General features: G+C 41.8%; 2 protein-coding genes and 1 pseudogene across 2 annotated transcripts; all 3 read left to right on the top strand.

Annotated features, from left to right (window-relative positions):
- The first annotated feature begins 2,459 nt into the window (after positions 1–2,459).
- Positions 2,460–5,454, top strand: LOC147157989 (uncharacterized; annotated as a pseudogene).
- On the top strand, positions 5,384–8,491 carry LOC147157990 (uncharacterized). The gene is made up of 2 exons (XM_086063424.1): positions 5,384–5,880; positions 6,233–8,491. The coding sequence occupies exons 1-2, from the start codon at positions 5,757–5,759 to the stop codon at positions 8,257–8,259; spliced, it is 2,151 nt and encodes a 716-aa protein (XP_085919550.1). The 5' UTR covers positions 5,384–5,756; the 3' UTR covers positions 8,260–8,491.
- Positions 8,492–9,383: 892 nt separating this feature from the next.
- Positions 9,384–20,280, top strand: LOC147157991 (uncharacterized). Its single transcript, XM_086063333.1, has 3 exons — positions 9,384–9,453; positions 18,953–20,064; positions 20,134–20,280. Exons 1-3 carry the CDS (start codon positions 9,384–9,386, stop codon positions 20,221–20,223), a joined length of 1,272 nt encoding a protein of 423 aa, XP_085919459.1. The 3' UTR covers positions 20,224–20,280.
- The last annotated feature ends 472 nt before the right edge of the window (positions 20,281–20,752 follow it).

Raw genomic sequence — 20,752 nt, forward strand, 5'->3', positions numbered from 1 at the left:
TGTAGCATATCAATGATCGAAGAGTCGCATCCCAGTCGGACCACCAGCTTTTAGTAGTCAATGTTCAGTCCTGGCCAGCAGGTGGCAGGGCGGCGGATGTCAGGCAATGTTCAAAGCAGGCATTGAGACATTCACTGGAGTCAAAACAGCCGTAGGGGAGATGTCTCTGTAATGAAGCTTGCACACAGTCACTGGGCATTGTGGAATTTGAGCACCATGTTAGTCTGTAGGCACAGGGAAATGACTTTGCTGCGGCGTGAAGCTCTTTGACCTCTGCCATGTCCACCCAGACGCTGGAGGTTGCTGTCTGCAATCGTGGACCCGATGACACATTTCGGCCCTCCCAGGCGCTCACCTGACCAATGAATGCACCCGCCTGATCCAATGCACTTCAAATGACAGACTGAGGAAGATGGGATCATAGCAAGATAGTTCACTTCCTGCTTCCTCAAAAATGTTTCAACTATACCATAGCTTGTTTTTTGGGAATGCCCTTCAAAATAGCCACTAGAAATACTTGCAAATACAACGTATCAGCAGCTGGGGCGCATCCCGTTCGCAGATTGTCATCAAACCCCCATCTGCTTTGGAACTTAAGCATCAGTTTCTGAAATGACACACTCAGAGAAAAAACAAATATTAAAAATCATTATTATTATTTCGACTTCAAAAACATTTATAACTTCTCATTCAACTATCTTAAATCTAGCCACAGCTGTACAGATGTAGGTATAATTATGTTAACTCAATATAGCTCAATACAAAATGCTATTATTCTTTCATTATTCTTTATTCATTTGCCCAGAAAAGAGAAAGTTAACAAGTTTATTTTCTGTATCAAAAGTAGTATACTGTAAAAGACTTTCTATCCAGTCACTAAAAAAAAAACTAATCTAATATTCTTCTACAAGAACTCAGCAATATCCTTCAAATACCGTTCTATTTTTTTATTTTTTTTTTTATCATTCTTCTCTTACCCTAAAAAAGAGAAAAACTTACATCACGAGGACACATACTCTAACCCCCATCTCATACACACACAGCCCCACCCCTCTTTTTTCTTCTGTTTTTTAGAGACGGGGGGAGCGGAAAAAGAAAAAATCTTAGCATTATCACATCGCAAAACCTATTTTACTACATTCCCATTCGAAAAACAAACGCCATAATCACACCAGTCTTAACTACTCAAAACAACACCAAACATACAGTCAAAGATATTGAAGAAAAACAAATAAAATATCCATACGCACATTTCTCACTCACAATCACAACCCACCAGGGTTGCCCCCAGCTTTGGTATCTAGGTCACACACGGTTACTCAACAAGTCTCCCAAACTCTCAAACTTTTGCAAGCACATACGCACACACACTTCATTCATTTAAAAATAATAAACGAGTTTGTTCTGCCAATTCGTCGTCTGCAAATCTTGCAGCATTTGAACCACAGTTTTTTACGGTGATTCAGTAAACGGGTTAATAGCTTCAAACAAATCTCCCGTGAGCGGCTAAACATATACATGCGGAGCCGTTATATTAGCATCAAAATCAGCCACTGTATCATCACCAGCTTCTATCAAATTCCCCCGAGCGATTTTAACGGAACTGCCCAAAGCCAACATTCTAGCATTTCTCATCATTCGATCCACTTTTTTACACTTTCGTCCGACTCTTCTACCATTCAAAGAAAATACAAAAGTCCCTTGTACCATTTAGTCCAGCGACAGCCATTCATTCAAACAATTAAAAGTTTTTTTTCGTCGACGTTTTTTTGGCATGGCTCCGACTGCAACCTCGGAAGCATTCTTAACTTGTGCATCCAAGAATAAGTTCCCACTATGAACCGGAAGCACTTTTAGGTCAAACCATTCGGTGTCGTGGTCAAAACCGCCCTCCATTATTTATTTTAATTATTCACCACTACAGTTAATATTGTATTCAAGTCGTATTAATATTCATCAATGCAGTGACGTCTCACTTGTAGTAAGATAGTTCAATGGGTTAAATTTATTCGACAACGTTAACAATTTCACAAAAACAACACAGACGCCCACAAAAACGTACACACACAACAGACCTTGAACATACATAAATAACGAATCACGTGATCTCTCGATCGAACAAACAGCGGTACAAACCCAATCCCCGCTGCGTCAACCTGTCCAACCTCAATACTGCATAATTTATACAGGGCGCGCATATTTAAAATAACTCATCACGTGCTAGCGGACTCTTATCAGAGGTAAAATTAAACACTCTCGAGCGGTCCTGACCCAAAGAACTGTTAAAAAAACAGACGCGCCTACCATAACCTCTAGAATCCTTAGTGGAAGAAAAAATCTCCACGTCACTCCGTAGCCCTATCAAAATTCATAAAATAACCGTTATGGTCTAGCGATTTCTTCATAACGGGACGGAATAAAACAAAATAAAAACCGCTACTTCAACCTGTGATCCAAAAATGGCTTCTTCAGCCGCGCATAACCTTCCCGGGCCAGCACTTCCGTCACCTAGTGCTCCACCCCACGTACGTGGACAGTTCAATGTCGTGGTAAAAATCCCAAATCAAGGACTCCGTCCCTCTGTTAATTGAACGACATCAAACTACAACTTGTTCACACAGACCTCATGTAAAAATTTAGAAGACGAAAACCAGTTGCAGCGGACCCAAACAGACAGAACTTCCCTACGTGGATAAAAGTCTCCACCTACCGTAATTATTTATTTAGGCCTAGAAGTTCCGCCCGTAAGTGAACGCCGCAGCTTGTAAATCGTCAAAAACGTCGGGGTCACCAATTGTTAGAAATCATTCTTTAGATTTCCTGCGTGTTCAAAATAAAACTCAAAGTTGAGATCTCGTGAAGACGTTTTCTGGCCAGCTTTTATTATTCAGAAATTTCCAAGCCACTTTGGATCCTTGCTCAATCAGCAGTGACCACAAAGTGTGCCTCTCGCTCTCTGCTCCTCCACACTTATACAAAAACAGTGATTAGGAAGAAAACTCCCCCCCTGTCATCTTGTCCTGTCAGCAGAGTGAAATACACAACTTAGAATCCTACACCAGTTCCTATCTCAGTCCACTCCAGATGTGGGTAAACAATTGGATCCCCGGCACCTCCTTGCACCAGGAAATTTATGGACAGACCTCTGCTTGCACTTTCAAACATCCCCTCATTTAGATAAATCAGAAACCTTACTTTCCCAGGGAAGAGAACAAAGACTATAGATTGACTAACATATGAATTAACTGTTGTCTTATTATTACACAGCTCTAACTAATATCAAAAACGGTTAAAATATAAATTGAAACAGAAAAACAATGTTAATAATCTAACAATATTTACTACATTTCGTGTCTGCTTACATTGGTATCAGGCGGTGCTCGTCAACATCTCTCGGCCCGGTTTAGCTTAGCTTTGCTTAGCTTGCTAGCCACCAAAAAAAAAAAAGGAGACGCGTTTTGTTAGCGATTCATTGGCTCAGCAGACGCCAAGTGTGAGCATAGAGTGTCGCCGATATCGTGAATATGTGTGCTGCAACGAACGTGACGTGCGAAAAAGAGCTTTGTGGAGCACAGGAGGTGAATGAGCGACAACGTCAGCTGCTGGACGCTGTGTGCAAGCAGCCTCGTGTTGTGTTGAACAGAGCAGGTTTGTCGCTTGCTTAATCAATACTTTTCAACAATATGTATGTATTTATTTTGAGAGGAATCTTCATCCGGCCACTTTGTTACCTTACGTTTACAGTTTTTGTCTGTCGCTTTGGTACTTTACTTAGATCTTAATTGAATTTCTCAGAACTGCTTTTTTAAATTTTCACATCGCTGTCACTTGTACACAGCACTAAGCAATTGCTCCTTTTTTTTTAACAAGCTGAGGCAAATCAGTTGTTTCTACACACATACATACATGTACGTTTTCCCGCTCACGTGGCCCATGTGATAATCTTAAATATAAAATACATAACCTCACAATAAAGTGAATTTACCAAACCTTGTTTCTCTTGTGTCCCGCAGGCGGCGGTGAAATATATCTTTGTCCTGAGCGGCAGGCAGGAGTCAGACTTCCCTGGCGTGAAAGAGGAGGACAACCTGGAGCCTCTGCAGGTTAAAGAAGAGGAGCAGCCACATCCTCCCAACATAAATAAAGAGGAGCAGCTGCCACTTTACATTAAAGAGGAGGAGGAGAAGTTCAGAGTTGCCCAGGACTGATGTCCATTTGAAGACTAAAGATGAATGTCTATATGAAAACAACAAAGGGGCGGAGCCTTCAAGCAGCAGCTCAAGACAACTGATAACAACTGAAGATGATGAGGACCACCGTGGAGGATCACAAGCAGACAGCCGGTTAGCTCTAATGTCAGATGCTGAAGACGCGTCACACTCTTCTCACACTGATGGCGAACAGTCTGACGGTGACGTGACATGTCACACTGGCAGCAAACGTTGGAAATGTTCTCTATGTAAACAAACTTTTAGCAGCAACTTTCATTTGAGAAGACATATGATTAGCCACACTAGTGAAAAACCTTTTGCTTGCTCGGTTTGTGGTCACAAGTTTGCTCACAAGGGACACTTAAACAAACACACAAGAACCCAGACCGGAGAGAAGCCTTTTGCTTGCTCAGTTTGTGGTCAAATATATTCAAGTAATGCCAAAGCAAAGAGGCACAGGTGTGCTGGTGAGAATAGCCGTGATTAATGAAGCTTGATATGAACTATGGATCGACTTAAAATGGTGCTATATGCGTATATTTTTTCTTCATGTGCCGGGTCTGCTACAGACATCAGTGATCATGGCCCTCCATGCCTCTCTGTCATCCGTTTCCCTAATAAATTCGCTAATAGGGTTCTTTTTCCGTGTTGCAAAGTTATTTAAGTTGTCTGTATATTTTGCCGCCTTCTGTTTTTTTTACTCCACATATCTTGCCACGTTTAATTTGTTTTGCCATGATATTCTTTGCAAAAATATACCTATAGTAGGCTGCAATTACTTTGTATAGGGGCAAACAATTATTTAAATGATTCACACAGCAAACAATAATATTTCTCCTCGGCAGCCACTAAACTCTGACAGAGCCAGACTAGATGCCGGCCACTTCGAAATAGCACTTTGCCCGATTAAACCTTTTAAAAAATAGATACAAGTTATAATTTGCTAAAAAGAGTAAATAAGCAAAAGGCCAATTAAATACGTCTGGTCAGGGGGCTCAACAGTGACACAGAGCTCCTTATTGGGCACTCCTACCGCTGTACAGGTACTACACGTGTTTCTTATTTGTCCAAATGCAGATTTAATATGTCTCTTTTGTTCTCCTGGAAAAAAATATATCTTTCGGCGTGACATTTTTTGTAAATTATTATCTTTTGTTTTTTACCGGACATGAGATTTGTCCAACTGGAGTGGCCGTAGGTTTCACGTGACGATTATACTTCCTTCCAGGCCACTTTGGCATAGACACGCACGCTTTCGCGCTTCGCTATATAATCCTTCTTGATTTCTGACTGAATGGACTTAAACATCGACACTGTGCGTGCGTCGCTACTTTAGAGAAGTCAAAAATAATTACTACATTTCGTGTCTGGTTACATTCGTATCAGGCGGTGCTCGTCGACATCTCTCGGCCCTGTTTAGCTTTTTTTAGCTTAGCTTAGCTTAGCTTGCTAGCCACCACAAAAAAAAGGAGACGCGTTTTGTTAGCGACTAATTGGCTCAGCAGACGCCAAGTGTGAGCATAGAGTGTCGCCGATATCGTGAATATGTGTGCTGCAACGAACGTGACGTGCGAAAAAGAGCTTTGTGGAGCACAGGAGGAGAATGAGCGGCAACGTCAGCTGCTGGACGCTGTGTGCAAGCAGCCTCGTGTTGTGTTGAACAGAGCAGGTTTGTCGCTTGCTTAATCAATACTTTTCAACAATATGTATGTATTCATTTATTTTGAGAGGAATCTTCATCCGGCCACTTTGTTACCTTACGTTTACAGTTTTTGTCTGTCGCTTTGGTACTTTACTTAGATCTTAATTGAATTTCTCAGAACTGCTTTTTTAAAATTTCACATCGCTGTCACTTGTACACAGCACTAAGCTATTGCTCCTTTTTTTTAACAAGCTGAGGCAAATCAGTTGTTTCTACACATATACACACACGTACGTTTTCCCGGCTTTGTTATTATTGCGCTCGTGTGGCCCCACAATAAAGTAAATTTACCAAACCTTGTGTCTCTTGTGTCCCGCAGACGTCTGTGAAATATATCTTTGTCCTCAGCGGCAGGAGTCAGACTTCCCTGGCGTGAAAGAGGAGGACAACCTGGAGTCTCTGCAGGTTAAAGAAGAGGAGCAGCCACACCCTCCCAACATAAATAAAGAGGAGCAGCTGCCACTATACATTAAAGAGGAGGAGGAGGAGTTCACAGAGTTGCCCGGGACTGATGTCCATTTGAAGACTAAAGATGAATGTCTATATGAAAACAACAAAGGGGCAAAGCCTTCAAGCAGCAGCTCAAGACAACTAATAACAACTGAAGATGATGAGGACCACCGTGGAGGATCACAAGCAGACAGCCGGTTAGCTCTAATGTCAGATGCTGAAGACGCGTCACACTCTTCTCACACTGATGGCGAACAGTCTGACGGTGACGTGACATGTCACACTGGCAGCAAACGTTGGAAATGTTCTCTATGTAAACAAACTTTTAGCAGCAACTTTCATTTGAGAAGACATATGATTAGCCACACTAGTGAAAAACCTTTTCCCTGCTCAGTTTGTGGCCGACGTTTCTCTTACAAAGGAAGCCTAAAAGTGCACCAAAGAACCCACACTGGAGAGAAGCCTTTTGCTTGCTCGGTTTGTGGTCAATGTTTTACTCTAAAAGGACACTTAAAAATGCACACAGTAACCCACACTGGAGAGAAAGCCTTTCCCTGCTCAGTTTGTGGCCGACGTTTCTCTTACAAAATAAGTTTAAAAGTGCACACAAGAACCCACACTGGAGAGAAGCCTTTTGCTTGCTCGGTTTGTGGTCACAAGTTTGCTCACAAGGGACACTTAAGCAGACACACAAGAACCCACACTGGAGAGAAACCCTTTCCCTGCTCAGTTTGTGGCCGACGTTTCTCTCACAAAATAAGTTTAAAAGTGCACACAAGAACCCACACTGGAGAGAAGCCTTTTGCCTGCTCCGTTTGTGGTCAATGTTTTACTCAAAAAGGAAGCTTAAAAACGCACTCAAGAACCCACACTGGAGAGAAGGCTTTTGCTTGCTCGGTTTGTGGTCAATGTTTTACTCAAAAAGGACACCTAAAAATGCACACAACAACCCACACTGGAGAGAAGCCTTTTGCTTGCTCGGTTTGTGGTCAATGTTTTACTCAAAAAGGACACTTACAAAGGCACACAACAACCCACACTGGAGAGAAGCCCTTTGCTTGCTCGGTTTGTGGTCAATGTTTTACTCAAAAAGGAATCTTAAAAATGCACACAACAACCCACACTGGAGAGAAGCCTTTTGCTTGCTCAGTTTGTGCTCACAAGTTTGCTCACAAGGGAAACTTAAACAAACACACAAGAAGACACACTGGAGAGAAGCCTTTTGCTTGCTCGGTTTGTGGTCAATGTTTTACTCAAAAACAACACTTAAAAATGCACACAACAACCCACACTGGAGAGAAGCCTTTTGCCTGCTCCGTTTGTGGTCAATGTTTTACTCAAAAAGGAAGCTTAAAAACGCACTCAAGAACCCACACTGGAGAGAAGCCTTTTGCTTGCTCGGTTTGTGGTCACAAGTTTGTTCACAAGGGAAACTTAAACAAACACACAAGAACACACACTGGAGAGAAGCCTTTTGCTTGCTCGGTTTGTGGTCAATGTTTTACTCAAAAAGGAGACTTAAAAATGCACAAAAGAACCCACACTGGAGAGAAGCCTTTTGCCTGCTCAGTTTGTGGTCAATGTTTTACTCGAAAAGAACACCTAAAAAGGCACACAAGAACCCACACCGGAGAGAAGCCTTTTGCTTGCTCGGTTTGTGGTCAATGTTTTACTCGAAAAGGAGTCTTAAAAATGCACACAAGAACCCACACTGGAGAGAAGCCTTTTGCTTGCTCGGTTTGTGGTCAATGTTTTACTCGAAAAGGACACCTAAAAATGCACACAAGAACCCACACTGGAGAGAAGCCTTTTGCCTGCTCAGTTTGTGGTCAAATATATTCAAGTAATGCCAAAGCTAAGAGGCACAGGTGTGCTGGTGAGAATAGCTGTGATTAATGAAGCTTGATATGAACTCATTTATGGATCGACTTAAAATGGTGCAGAAATCCTGTCTACCGCTGAATGAACGAAGGATCTGTGTACTTGCATTGTATATTGTATGTGTCTTGACTTAACCCTGTTATATGCGTATATTTTTCTTCATGTGCTGGGTCTGCTACAGACATCAGTGATCATGGCCCTCCATGCCTCTCTGTCATCCGTTTCCCTAATAAATTCGCTAATGGGGTTCTTCCGTGTTGCAAAGTTATTTAAGTTGTCTGTATATTTTGCCGCCTTCTGTTTTTTTTACTCCACATATCTTGCCACGTTTAATTTGTTTTGCCATGATATTCTTTGCAGAAATATACCTATAGTAGGCTGCAATTACTTTGTATAGGGGCAAACAATTCTTTAAATGATTCACACAGCAAACAATCATATTTCTCCTCGGCAGCCACTAAACTCTGACAGAGCCAGACTAGATGCCGGCCACTTCGAAATAGCACTTTGCCCGATTAAACCTTTTAAAAAATAGATACAAGTTATAATTTGCTAAAAAGAGTAAATAAGCAAAAGGCCAATTAAATACGTCTGGTCAGGGGGCTCAACAGTGACACAGACCTCCTGATTGGGCACTCCTACTGCTGTTCAGGTACTACACGTGTTTCTTATTCGTCCAAATGCAGATTTAATATGTCTCTTTTGTTCTCCTGTTAAATATATCTTTCAGCGTGATATTTTTGTAAATTATTATCTTTTGTTTTTTCCCGGACATGAGATTTGTCTAGCTGGAGTTGCCGTAGGTTTCACGTGACAATGATACTCCCTTCCAGGCCGCTTTTGCGTAGACACGCACGCTGTCGCGCTTCACTAAATGATTCTTCTTGATCTCGGATTGAATGGACTTAAATCTCGACACTGTGCGTGCGTCGCTACTTTATAGAAGTCAAACATATTCACTACATTTTGTGTCTGTTTACATTCGGATCAGACAGTGCTCGTCGAAATCTCTCGGCCCTGTTTTGCTTAGCTTTGCTTAGCTTGCTAGCCACCAAAAAAAAAGGAGACGCGTTTTGTTAGCGACTAATAGGCTCAGCAGACGCCAAGTGTGAGCATAGAGTGTCGCCGATATCGTGAATATGTGTGCTGCAACGAACGTGACGTGCGAAAAAGAGCTTTGTGGAGCACAGGAGGAGAATCAGCGACAACGTCAGCTGCTGGACGCTGTGTGCAAGCAGCCTCGTGTTGTTGAACAGAGCAGGTTTGTCGCTTGCTTAATCAATACTTTTCAACAATATGTATGTATTTATTTTGAGAGGAATCTTCATCCGGCCACTTTGTTACCTTACGTTTACAGTTTTTGTCTGTCGCTTTGGTACTGATGAGTTATTAACATTGTTTTTCAGTTTCAATTTATATTTTAGCCGTTTTGGATTTAGTTATAGCAGTATGGCTCAATGAATAGAATTGTATTCTTATCTGTGTTACTTTCATGAGAAAGGGCAACGGGTTTGTGTTTGCTATCTGTTTTTTTTTTATTTATTTTTTTATTTTTTTTATTTATTTTTTTTTTCCTGCTTTTTTTTTATAGAGCTCAGTATTGTTCATTCGGAAATGTCATCATCATTGCTCTTTTTTTTTTTTTTTTTTTTTTTTTTTTTTTAAATATATATATATATATATATACACATACATACATACATATATACATATATACATACATACATACATACATTTTTTTTTTTTTGTGTGTGTGGGTGAGTATGTGTGTGTGCGTGCGTGCGTGCGTGCGTGCGTGTGTTTGTTAGCTCACCAGAAAACCTATTAGAAAAAAAAAATCTCATACCGTTCACCTAAATCGAACACCAGGAGACCCGAGGGGACCGAAGAAAACCAAGGAAGGTGAAATCCAGCACCGACCAGACACCCCCCACCAGAACTCCTCCCCAGCCCAAGAAACATCCAGACCCCAACAAATCCAAAAAAACATAAAATCAGGGAGGCCTCAAGAGACCAACGGAGAGACCGAGAAAAGGAAGGAAGGACAGACGAAGCCGCGTGAGATCCGAGACACCAGCCTCCACCGATTCAATAACCTGAGGAGGAAACAGATTGTGTCTGAGTTTCGGTAGATGCTGGTGTGGTGGATCTGGCATGCATGAAAATCTCCACCAAAGAGGGGAGCCGTCGACCCCCGCCGGAACAGAGCAAGCGCAACACCTCAGGGCCCCCCAGGCCGCGGCAGCGCCAAAGGACGACCCCCGGGCCCCACCAGGGCCACCGGCCGGAGAGCAAACCCAGGAGCAGGAGCACCCCCCGCCCCAACCCGGCCCGCGCCCCCGGCCCAACGCAGCAGGACGGGGCACTGCAGGCCCACCAGGCACCCCACCGGCCCCCAACCCCCGCCCCCCCCACAACCCCCCGCCCCCCATCCACCCCCGCCACCCACCCCAACCCAGCCCCAGCCGCCCCCATGCCCCCAATCCCCCAGACACCCCCCACCCCCAGCACCCCCCCACCCCGCAACCCCCACCACCGCCCCCCCCCCCCAACAAAACCGCCCCCCCCCCGACCCCACCCCGACCAACCGGCAGCCCCCCAACCCCCGACCCCCAGCCCCCGGGGACCACCCGCACCCAGGCACCGGCGCCGAAGAGGGGCCGGGCAGCGGAACGGAGAGGGCAGCCGCGCCCACCCCACCCCCCGCCGTGTGGAAGGACGGAACACCGGGGGCAGAAGGGGGAGATGGGGGCACCGGAGGGCGGCCGACACCCCCGAACCCCAGGCCCAGCGGGGGAAGGCCCCGGTCGTCACCCCAGCGTTCTTTGTGAAAATTAACCCCTGTTACTGAGTCCGCCAGCTCGCGGACTGGCGAACTCTACCCCTAAACCGTGAATGTGACCCCACCCAGTGTATATACAAGTGTGTGTGTGTGGTGCATTAAAATTAGGAGCAGGTGAACCGGAGCCGATGGAAATGATATTCCCACGCTCCGATCCACCCGCCACCCAAGCATGTTGCTGAGTGTATGTGGTGCATTAAAAAAAAATAGATAGGGCGGGGGGGGGGGGGGGCGGGTGGCGACACGGACAGGGGACCGCAGCACTGCTCTATACTGCGGCCCCCAACCGATGGCACCCCCACAAGCCCCCCCCCCCCACCCACAAGTTGTGTGGTGTATTAAAATTGGAGGGGAGTTGTAGGGTGAAGACGGTGTTTCCACTCTACCCCACCCCCCAAAGTGTGTTATGTGCCCTATATGTCTATAAAAGTGTATTGTGCAAACCTGTGTTTGCTATCTTTAATGGGAGGGCCGGTCTCTGCCGGTCGGAAGAAGGGAGTCACAGGCTTATTATTATTGTTTTTCTCTAATCTGATTTATACCTATGGGAACTTGCTGAACTTGCTGATGGGAGGAGAAGGGGGATTTTCTTGTATTCACTGAGTTGCAAATAAATGTACTGTGGGCTGAAGGAGGAGCACACTTTTGAACAGAACACTGCTTGGGTGACTTCAATTGTGTGATCAGAAGCTTCTGTTATAACTATACCTTTGCAAAGGGACTTCTTCACCAGGATCTCACCATTCAGTTAATTGAACACGCAAAGAGTACAATACTTAATATTGTCTACTCTAACAAATGGTGATCCCCGACGCTGAATTATAACGAATGGTCTCCTCCGCTGAATTCTAACGGATGGTGGTATTTTGACGTGGAGCAAGATGCGGCGTTCACGGACGGGCGGAACTTCTAGGCCTAAATAAATAAAGTACGGTAAGTGGAGACTTTTATCCACGTAGAGAGGTTCTGTCTGTTTGGGTCCGCTGCAACTGGTTTTTCGTCTTCCAAATTGTCTAAATTTTAAATGAGATCTGTGTGAACAAGTTGTAGTTTGATGTCGTTAGAGAGTTGGGATAATTCCGACGATATTGAACTAAACACGTCGTGGGGTGGTGCATTTAGAAGTGACGTGAATGCAGACTCAAAGAGATGAAGCTTTTTTTGTACAGGAAGAAATAGCGGTAAATTTTTTGATTTGTTTTGTTTCTCGTCACGCTATGAAGAATCCTTAGACCATAATATATATTGAATAAAAGGGTTTGCCGGATGACGTAAAAAGTCTTTCTTTTTACTAGGGATCGCGAAGATTATGGTATGCGCTTCTGTTTTTTAAGCAGTTTTGGCCGAATTGGAGGACTAGTATCATAATTGTTCATGGCTCTTGGTGTGAAAGTTCTCGTACACGTAATATGTTTTTTGAAAAAGCGCCTGTTTGAAATTGAACAGTATTGAGGGGTTCAGGTTGATTACAGTAATAATTGGATTTATGTTACTGTATTTGCAATCGAGAGATTACGTGATTTATTTTATTTTTGGCGTTCCTACGATTGTAGTTTTGGGGTCAGGATTACCGTATGAATTCCTTTTGTTCTACGGTTGATTCGTTAGCGCGTGACAATTTAGTTTGAAAATGAGCGCCTTGCAAAAATTTTGCAATATATGGAGAACAGTTTAGCTCAGCGGGATTGGATAACCGCTGTGTATAAACGAGAGGTCACGTGATTCTTATGTGTGTCTGTTGTGTGGCCATATGTGTTAACCTATTGAACTATTATATTAAAAGTGAGACGTCACTGTATTGAAACCGAAAGTAAAATAGCCTATAAACAAAATGGAGGCGATTTCGACCCGGATACAGAATGGTTTGTCCTGAATGCGCTTCCGGTTTATAGACGTGTGAGTCGCAGCCATGTGGAAAAAATAAAAAAAAAGCGTCGATGAAAAATGAAAGAACAAACTATGGATCGATTGTATGAAAAGCTTTCGCTGGACAAAATGGTACGTCAGACTTTTGTATTTTCTTTGTTGGTAATGATGTAGTGGCTGAATTTGATGCTAAAATGACTCCAGCATTTGTGGAGCAGTTTACGGGTGGTTTGTTCGAAGTTAACCCGTTTATTGAAATCACCGTACAAAACTGCGGTTTAAATGCCATAAGATTTGTAGACAACGAATTGATAGAATAAAACCGTTTATTATTTTCTAATGATTAAAGAGTGTGTGCGTATGTATTTGAGTGTGTGACCTAGCTTCTAAAAGGTGGGGGTTTGTGAGTGAGAAATGTGCATATGGGGATTTTGTTTGTTTTTCTTCAATATTTTTAACTAAGTTTGGTGTTGTTTTGTGTGAGATGAGACTGTTGTGATAGTGGCGTTTGTTTTATTAATGGGAATGTGATAAAATGGGTTTTGCGATGTATAATGTTAAGATTACTCCCCCCCCCCCCATTTCTAGGTTAGAAGAAAAGTGCGTTAGAGCATAATGTGTCCTCGTAATGGGACTTTTTCTTTGTCAAAATGGTAAGAGAGGAATGATAAACAATATAAAATAAGTAATAGTATTTGAAAGATATTGTTGAGTTTTTGTAGAAGAATATTAAATTAGTGTTTTTTTTTTGTTTTTTTTTGTTTTTTTTTAGTGACTGAGCCAATAGTCTTTACACTTTAATGATTGATGAAGATGGTTAATTTGTTAACTTTCCCTTTTCGGGACAAATGATTAAAGAATAATGATAAAATAAGGATATTTTGTTTGAGCTGTGTTGAGTTGACATAATTATGCCTACATCTGTATAGCTGTGGCTGGAAGTAAGATAGTTGAATAAGGAGTTATAAATGTTTTTGAAATTGACATAATGATAAGGATTTTTAATATTAGTTTTTTCTCTGAGTGTGTCATTTCAGAAACTGATGTTTGAGTTCCAAGGCAGATGAGGGTTTGATGGCCTTCACTGATTACAAACTGCGAACGGGATGCGCCCCAGCTGCTGATACGTTGTATTTGCAAGTATTGCTAGTAGCTTTTTGGAAGGGGTATTAAAATTTAAAAAAAAGAGGCTGTTTTTTTACGAAACATTTTTGAGAAAGCAGGAAGTGAACTGTCTTGCTATGATCCCATATCCTCAATCTGGCATTTTTAATGCATTGTATCAACGAGTGTGCATTTTTTGGTCAGGTGAGCTCTCAGAAAGAAAATGTGTCATCGGATCCACATTGCAGACAGCGTCTGAATGGATGTGGCAGAGATCAAAGGTCAAAAGCCCAGAGCAACAGTCTTCTCCTCCTGTGCCTAAAAAAACATGATGCTCAACTTCCACAATGCCCAGTGACTGTGTACAAGCCTCATTACAGATGTCTCCTCTCATCGAACTTTGTCTGACACAGCCCCGCCCTGAACATTGACAACAGCTGCCGTCCTGCCTTCTGCTGGGGGACTGGACTAAGAAAGTTGGTGGTCGGAATGGGATGTGTTCCTTGTTCAGAGATATGCTGCACGGTGTATGCAAGGCATTTTTAATGTGTTGAGTGGGGAACTGTGATCTATAGCAAGATATTTCAGGAAATTGAAAACGACATATGTAAATTTGAAATGAGGGATTGAGAAAATTTATTTCAATCTATAGCCTACTAAATTTGTGCCTATATTTTTGGGAGAATCAGTTTCTGAATTGGTACAATGGGAATTTTATTAATATGATATGATACGATATATTTTTATTTCCCCCGTGAGGAACTTTTTTGGACTTCGTCCAGCTGCAGCTATAGTATAAAATAAATTATAGAATAACATGAGTGGTAACACGTAAAAGACTAACTAAGAGTTTGATGGCTAAGTTTGATTTTTTTTTTCACAGCACTGTGATTTATGAATCCCAGAAATATTTTGTGTGCTGTGTTTTTTATGAGCCCCGCTAATATGTAAAAGATTAGCAGTTTGAAGATAATTTTTAGTTTGATTAAATCAAGGAAATGGTAGATATTTGTAAATTTTGTGTAATTTTATCCTCAGCCCCACTAATCTGTAAAAGAGGTGAGGTTGATTAGCAGTTTAAATAATTTTTAGTTTGCTTAACTCTAGGAGAATTAGATTAATATGGTTACCTCTATTTTTATGGTCCCAAAGTCATCATATATTAGTGTCTTAAATTGTATCTGCTTGTGTTCATTTTTATAGTGTTTTGTGCTCTTTTGTTTATCTCATAGCCTGATTTAGAGGGTTGTGTTATTTATGACGTCTTTTGAGTTATGAGGTCTCTATTTTTATCCTCCCTTTATCTTGACGTGTTTGAAAAAATCAGTGGATCTTTGTCAAATGTTTATGTTTAAGAAATTAACCAATGTAGACGAATTAGAAAATTAAATACAAAATTAAAAAGGTTGTGGGGTATCGGCCTACACTCCAATTGACAGGATGAGTTTGAATGGGATAATTCACAGTTTGAGTTTGAAGAAATCTACAGGGAACAAAACAAGAGCGGAACAAAGGTAAGCTTGCAGCGGGAAAGAGGACAATAATGCATATTCGCCGGATAAAGGTAATTATATTATATTATATCTTTTATCTCAAGATCACATTTGAAAAATGTAATGTTTGGAGCCCAGTGTTTGCAAAAGAGTATAGATAATATGAATATATGTGAGCTTTTTCCAGGATCATCATGATTCGGCCGGTCATGGGATTCTGGGAAGAGAATATATGATATGCTAGTAAAATGATTACTTTCAGGATGGTGAAAGGCACAGTTATGCAAATTTAGAACAAATTTAGTCGTGGTAAAAAATTACCTATTATTAAACAAAACCTATTTGAAAAATAAATATTTACAAGCTCTGTCTTATATTAATGAATGAGCGAATGTCATTCAACTCAATCAAAGGCTGGGCTCTATTTTAATGTCACAAAAATAGATATTTTCCTGTTCCAACAGCACAGTACCTACGGATCTTAACCAAATAACATTTACTAATCCCAACTAACAAAACTATCAGGGTTTTTCCTCCAAATAAAATTTATGTGGGTTTATGAGAAGACTAAAAACATATTACGCTCTCAGGTTGAAAGGAGAGACGCTCTCAGGTTGAAAGGAGAGACGAAATTCCACAACTGGTCTACAAGGCTTCCGGAGACGTGCCAGGCTCAGCTATCTCATCAACTGATGATCATCAATCTTATCACCTCCGACCTGGGAGCCACGTCAGCTGACCCAGTGTTCGTTCTGGAGCGGCCGTTTCGACATCATTCGACATCGTTTTGACATCATTCAACGGATCAAGTCAAGTGTCTTTTTTTTGGGCAATAATTCCACGAAGAGTCACATTTTCGGGCAGAATAATCCCGGTGACAAATCGAAGAATTTGGGTAGTCTACCCCAGATTCTTAAAGAAGAGAAAAACTATTGCGTCACTTTTTTCATTCAACAAAGAACTTCATCACGAGATGGCTTCAAAGAACACATATTCGTCTGCCGATACATTGCGACACTTTTTAATGAACAACATTTTATGTTAAGCCTCACATATGCTATGCTTATTCAACTAAAAATCTTTTAAATGTATCAAATTGTTTTTTAATGTCATATGATTGCTAAACTACCTCCTCTTTTGCTAAAGGGATGTTTTAAGGATAATTAGTTTTACCACACAACCATTGAAAAAAATGTTTTAATGTGTTGAGCTCTCAAGAGCTCAAATGAGGGAATGATGAGTTATTAACATTGTTTTTCAGTTTCAATTTATATTTTAGCCGTTTTGGATTTAGTTATAGCAGTATGGCTCAATGAATAGAATCGTATTCTTATCTGTGTTACTTTCATGAGAAAGGGCAACGGGTTTGTGTTTGCTATCTTTAATGGGAGGGCCGGTCTCTGCCGGTCGGAAGAAGGGAGTCACAGGCTTATTATTATTGTTTTTCTCTAATCTGATTTATACCTATGGGAACTTGCTGAACTTGCTGATGGGAGGAGAAGGGGGATTTTCTTGTATTCACTGAGTTGCAAATAAATGTACTGTGGGCTGAAGGAGGAGCACACTTTTGAACAGAACACTGCTTGGGTGACTTCAATTGTGTGATCAGAAGCTTCTGTTATAACTATACCTTTGCAAAGGGACTTCTTCACCAGGATCTCACCATTCAGTTAATTGAACACGCAAAGAGTACAATACTTAATATTGTCTACTCTAACAGTGCTTTACTTAGATCTTAATTGAATTTCTCAGAACTGCTTTTTTAAATTTTCACATCGCTGTCACTTGTACACAGCACTAAGCAATTGCTCCTTTTTTTAACAAGCTGAGGCAAATCAGTTGTTTCTACACACATACATACACTTATACACACATGTACGTTTTCCCGGCTTTGTTATTATTGCGCTCACGTGGCCCATGTGATAATCTTAACTCTTTGACCGCCAAAAACGTTTAGTAAAATCCAAATGAGTGCCGCCAAAGACGTTAAAAGACGTTCACTATGGGTTTTTTTTTTGGAAACGGGTGGAGGAAACCCTTGGCAAGCTCTGCTGAAAGTATCAAGCAGCTCGAGTTCGTATGACTATTTTTGGGCACTAGATGGCAGCGATGACTCTGGACAAGATCGGGTAGGAGTCAGTAGAAGACGTGAGGCGGAGCTAGAGTGTTGAGGGGAGAATGGCTAAGGAAGCAAAAATGGTGACCGGTTGCAAGCAGCTCACGCTTGAGCATTTTTCTCAAAGACGAAAAGCATCGGCCAATGCTAAAGAGCACATTGATGATGATGATGATGGTGACTCCGAGGTTGACGCGGCGGCTTCGATCACGTCGTAAAGCCTCACCGGCTAGCGATGCTAACGCCGGAAAACGTGGTGCACAACCGAGCACTTCTGCACAGGCGGACGTTCAATCGGACGATGAAGAGTACCCCGAGTCCAATGCATATTCATCGGAGGAGTGGGTACAGTCTGATCACGGAGAAGACACTGGTTCTGGACTACGATGCCACCATGAATGGAGTGGATAAGATGGATCAGAACATCTCTTACCACCCGGTATAGGAACTGAAGGACATGAGGAAGCCAGACGTAACACCAGATCACCGTATCATGATCCTGAGAGTAGACTTGATGACAACATGGCCAAACACACACTGCAGTGTATAAACCTGCTACTCCCCGGAAGAAAAGGCCGGCAAGAAAGTGCACTCGAAGGGGCAATCACAGTGAAACTAATCTGTGGTGCAAATCCTGCTGCGTCCCCTTGCACGCAGGGGAGTTTTACACAATATACTTCACAAAAAGAAAAACGGTGTAGTTGAAACATTCACACAATTGTAAATAGTACCACAGTTGCAAACATTTGTAAATAGTTTGCCAAATTGTTTTGTCAAATTGTTACACTGTTGAATGTAAATAAACGTATTTTGCTATCAAAAAACACTTTTTCATTGTTGGTGGTAGTGTTTTATTGAAGTAAAGCACTGTTTAGGTGTTTGTGGCATCATTCATGGATAAAAAGGGTGTCAAATTCACTAGAGTGCATGAAATAATATCGTTTCACAAAAAGCTTGATTTCTCCGTATTTTGGTCCAAAACAGAGCATTTGAGGAAAATAACCTATTTTCTATTGTTGATTACTGAAAAACGGAATAAGGTAGAAACTAACTTTTTTTTCTGATGAAAGATGAGTGTTTAATCTTTCATTTGGTAGTATCTGTGTTTCCATAGTCCAAACACAAAATGTTCTGTGGACCTTGAAAGATCAGTCAAAATGCTTAAATCAGCTGGCACCCACATGTTCTCTTTTCTGAAAATGCTTGGCAGTCAAAGAGTTATATATAAAATACATAACCTCACAATAAAGTGATTTTACCAAACCTTGTGTCTCTTGTGTCCCGCAGGCGTCGGTGAAATATATCTTTGTCCTGAGCGGCAGGAATCAGACTTCCCTAGCGTGAAAGAGGAGGACAACCTGGAGCCTCTGCAGGTTAAAGAAGAGGAGCAGCCACATCCTCCCAACATAAATAAAGAGGGGCAGCTGCCACTATACATTAAAGAGGAGGAGGAGGAGTTCACAGAGTTGCCCGGGACTGATGTCCATTTGAAGACTAAAGATGAATGTCTATATGAAAACAACAAAGGGGCGGAGCCTTCAAGCAGCAGCTCAAGACAACTGATAACAACTGAAGATGATGAGGACCACCGTGGAGGATCACAAGCAGACAGCCGGTTAGCTCTAATGTCAGATGCTGAAGACGCGTCACACTCTTCTCACACTGATGGCGAACAGTCTGACGGTGACGTGACATGTCACACTGGCAGCAAACGTTGGAAATATTCTCTATGTAAACAAACTTTTGGCAGCAACTTTCATTTGAGAAGACACATGATTAGCCACACTGGTGAAAAACCTTTTCCCTGCTCAGTTTGTGGCCGACGTTTCTCTTACAAAGCAAGCTTAAAAGTGCACACAAGAACCCACACTGGAGAGAAGCCATTTGCTTGCTCGGTTTGTGGTCAAAGTTTTGCTCAAAGAAAAAACTTAACATCGCACACTAGAACCCACACTGGAGAGAAGCCTTTTGCCTGCTCAGTTTGTGGCCAATGTTTCTCTCACAAAATAAGCTTAAAAGCGCACACAAGAACCCACACTGGAGAGAAGCCGTTTGCCTGCTCGGTTTGTGGTCAATGTTTTACTCAAAAAGGAGACTTAAAAATGCACACAAGAACCCACACTGGAGAGAAGCCTTTTGCTTGCTCGGTTTGTGGTCAATGTTTTACTCGAAAAGGAGACTTAAAAATGCACACAAGAACCCACACTGGAGAGAAGCCTTTTGCTTGCTCGGTTTGTGGTCAATGTTTTACTCAAAAAGAAAGCTTAAAAATGCACACAAGAACCCAAACTGGAGAGAAGCCTTTTGCCTGCTCAGTTTGTGGTCAATGTTTTACTCGAAAAGGACACCTAAAAAGGCACACAAGAACCCACACCGGAGAGAAGCCTTTTGCCTTCTCGGTTTGTGGTCAATGTTTTACTCAAAAAGAAAGCTTAAAAACGCACACAATAACCCACACTGGAGAGAAGCCTTTTGCCTGCTCAGTTTGTGGTCAAATATATTCAAGTAATGCCAAAGCTAAGAGGCACAGGTGTGCTGGTGAGAATAGCCGTGATTAATGAAGCTTGATATGAACTCATTTATGGATTGACTTTTAAAATGGTGCAGAAATCATGTCTACCGCTGAATGAACAAAGGATCTGTGTACTTGCATTGTATATTGTATGTGTCTTGACTTAACCCTGTTATATGCGTATATTTCTTCTTCATGTGCTGGGTCTGCTACAGACATCAGTGATCATGGCCCTCCATGCCTCTCTGTCATCCGTTTCCCTAATAAATTCGCTAATGGGGTTCTTCCGTGTTGCAAAGTTATTTAAGTTGTCTGTATATTTTGCCGCCTTCTGTTTTTTTTACTCCACATATCTTGCCACGTTTAATTTGTTTTGCCATGATATTCTTTGCAAAAATATACCTATAGTAGGCTGCAATTACTTTGTATAGGGGCAAACAATTATTTAAATGATTCACACAGCAAACAATCATATTTCTCCTCGGCAGCCACTAAACTCTGACAGAGCCAGACTAGATGCCAGCCACTTTGAAATAGCACTTTGCCCGATTAAACCTTTTTAAAAATAGATACAA

This window comes from Leptonotus elevatus, chromosome 19 (assembly GCF_054856555.1).
Source record: "Leptonotus elevatus isolate MCC_2025b chromosome 19, RoL_Lele_1.0, whole genome shotgun sequence".
Taxonomy (NCBI): domain Eukaryota; kingdom Metazoa; phylum Chordata; class Actinopteri; order Syngnathiformes; family Syngnathidae; genus Leptonotus; species Leptonotus elevatus.

Coding starts and splice junctions, on each gene's coding strand:
- LOC147157990 (XM_086063424.1), top strand. CDS start 5,757: ATGTGTGCTGCAACGAACGTGACGTGCGAAAAAGAGCTTTGTGGAGCA. Junction 5,881..6,232: donor TGTTGTGTTGAACAGAGCAG/GTTTGTCGCTTG, acceptor TGTGTCCCGCAG/ACGTCTGTGAAATATATCTT.
- LOC147157991 (XM_086063333.1), top strand. CDS start 9,384: ATGTGTGCTGCAACGAACGTGACGTGCGAAAAAGAGCTTTGTGGAGCA. Junction 9,454..18,952: donor GGAGGAGAATCAGCGACAAC/GTCAGCTGCTGG, acceptor TGTGTCCCGCAG/GCGTCGGTGAAATATATCTT. Junction 20,065..20,133: donor AGAAGCCTTTTGCCTTCTCG/GTTTGTGGTCAA, acceptor ACTGGAGAGAAG/CCTTTTGCCTGCTCAGTTTG.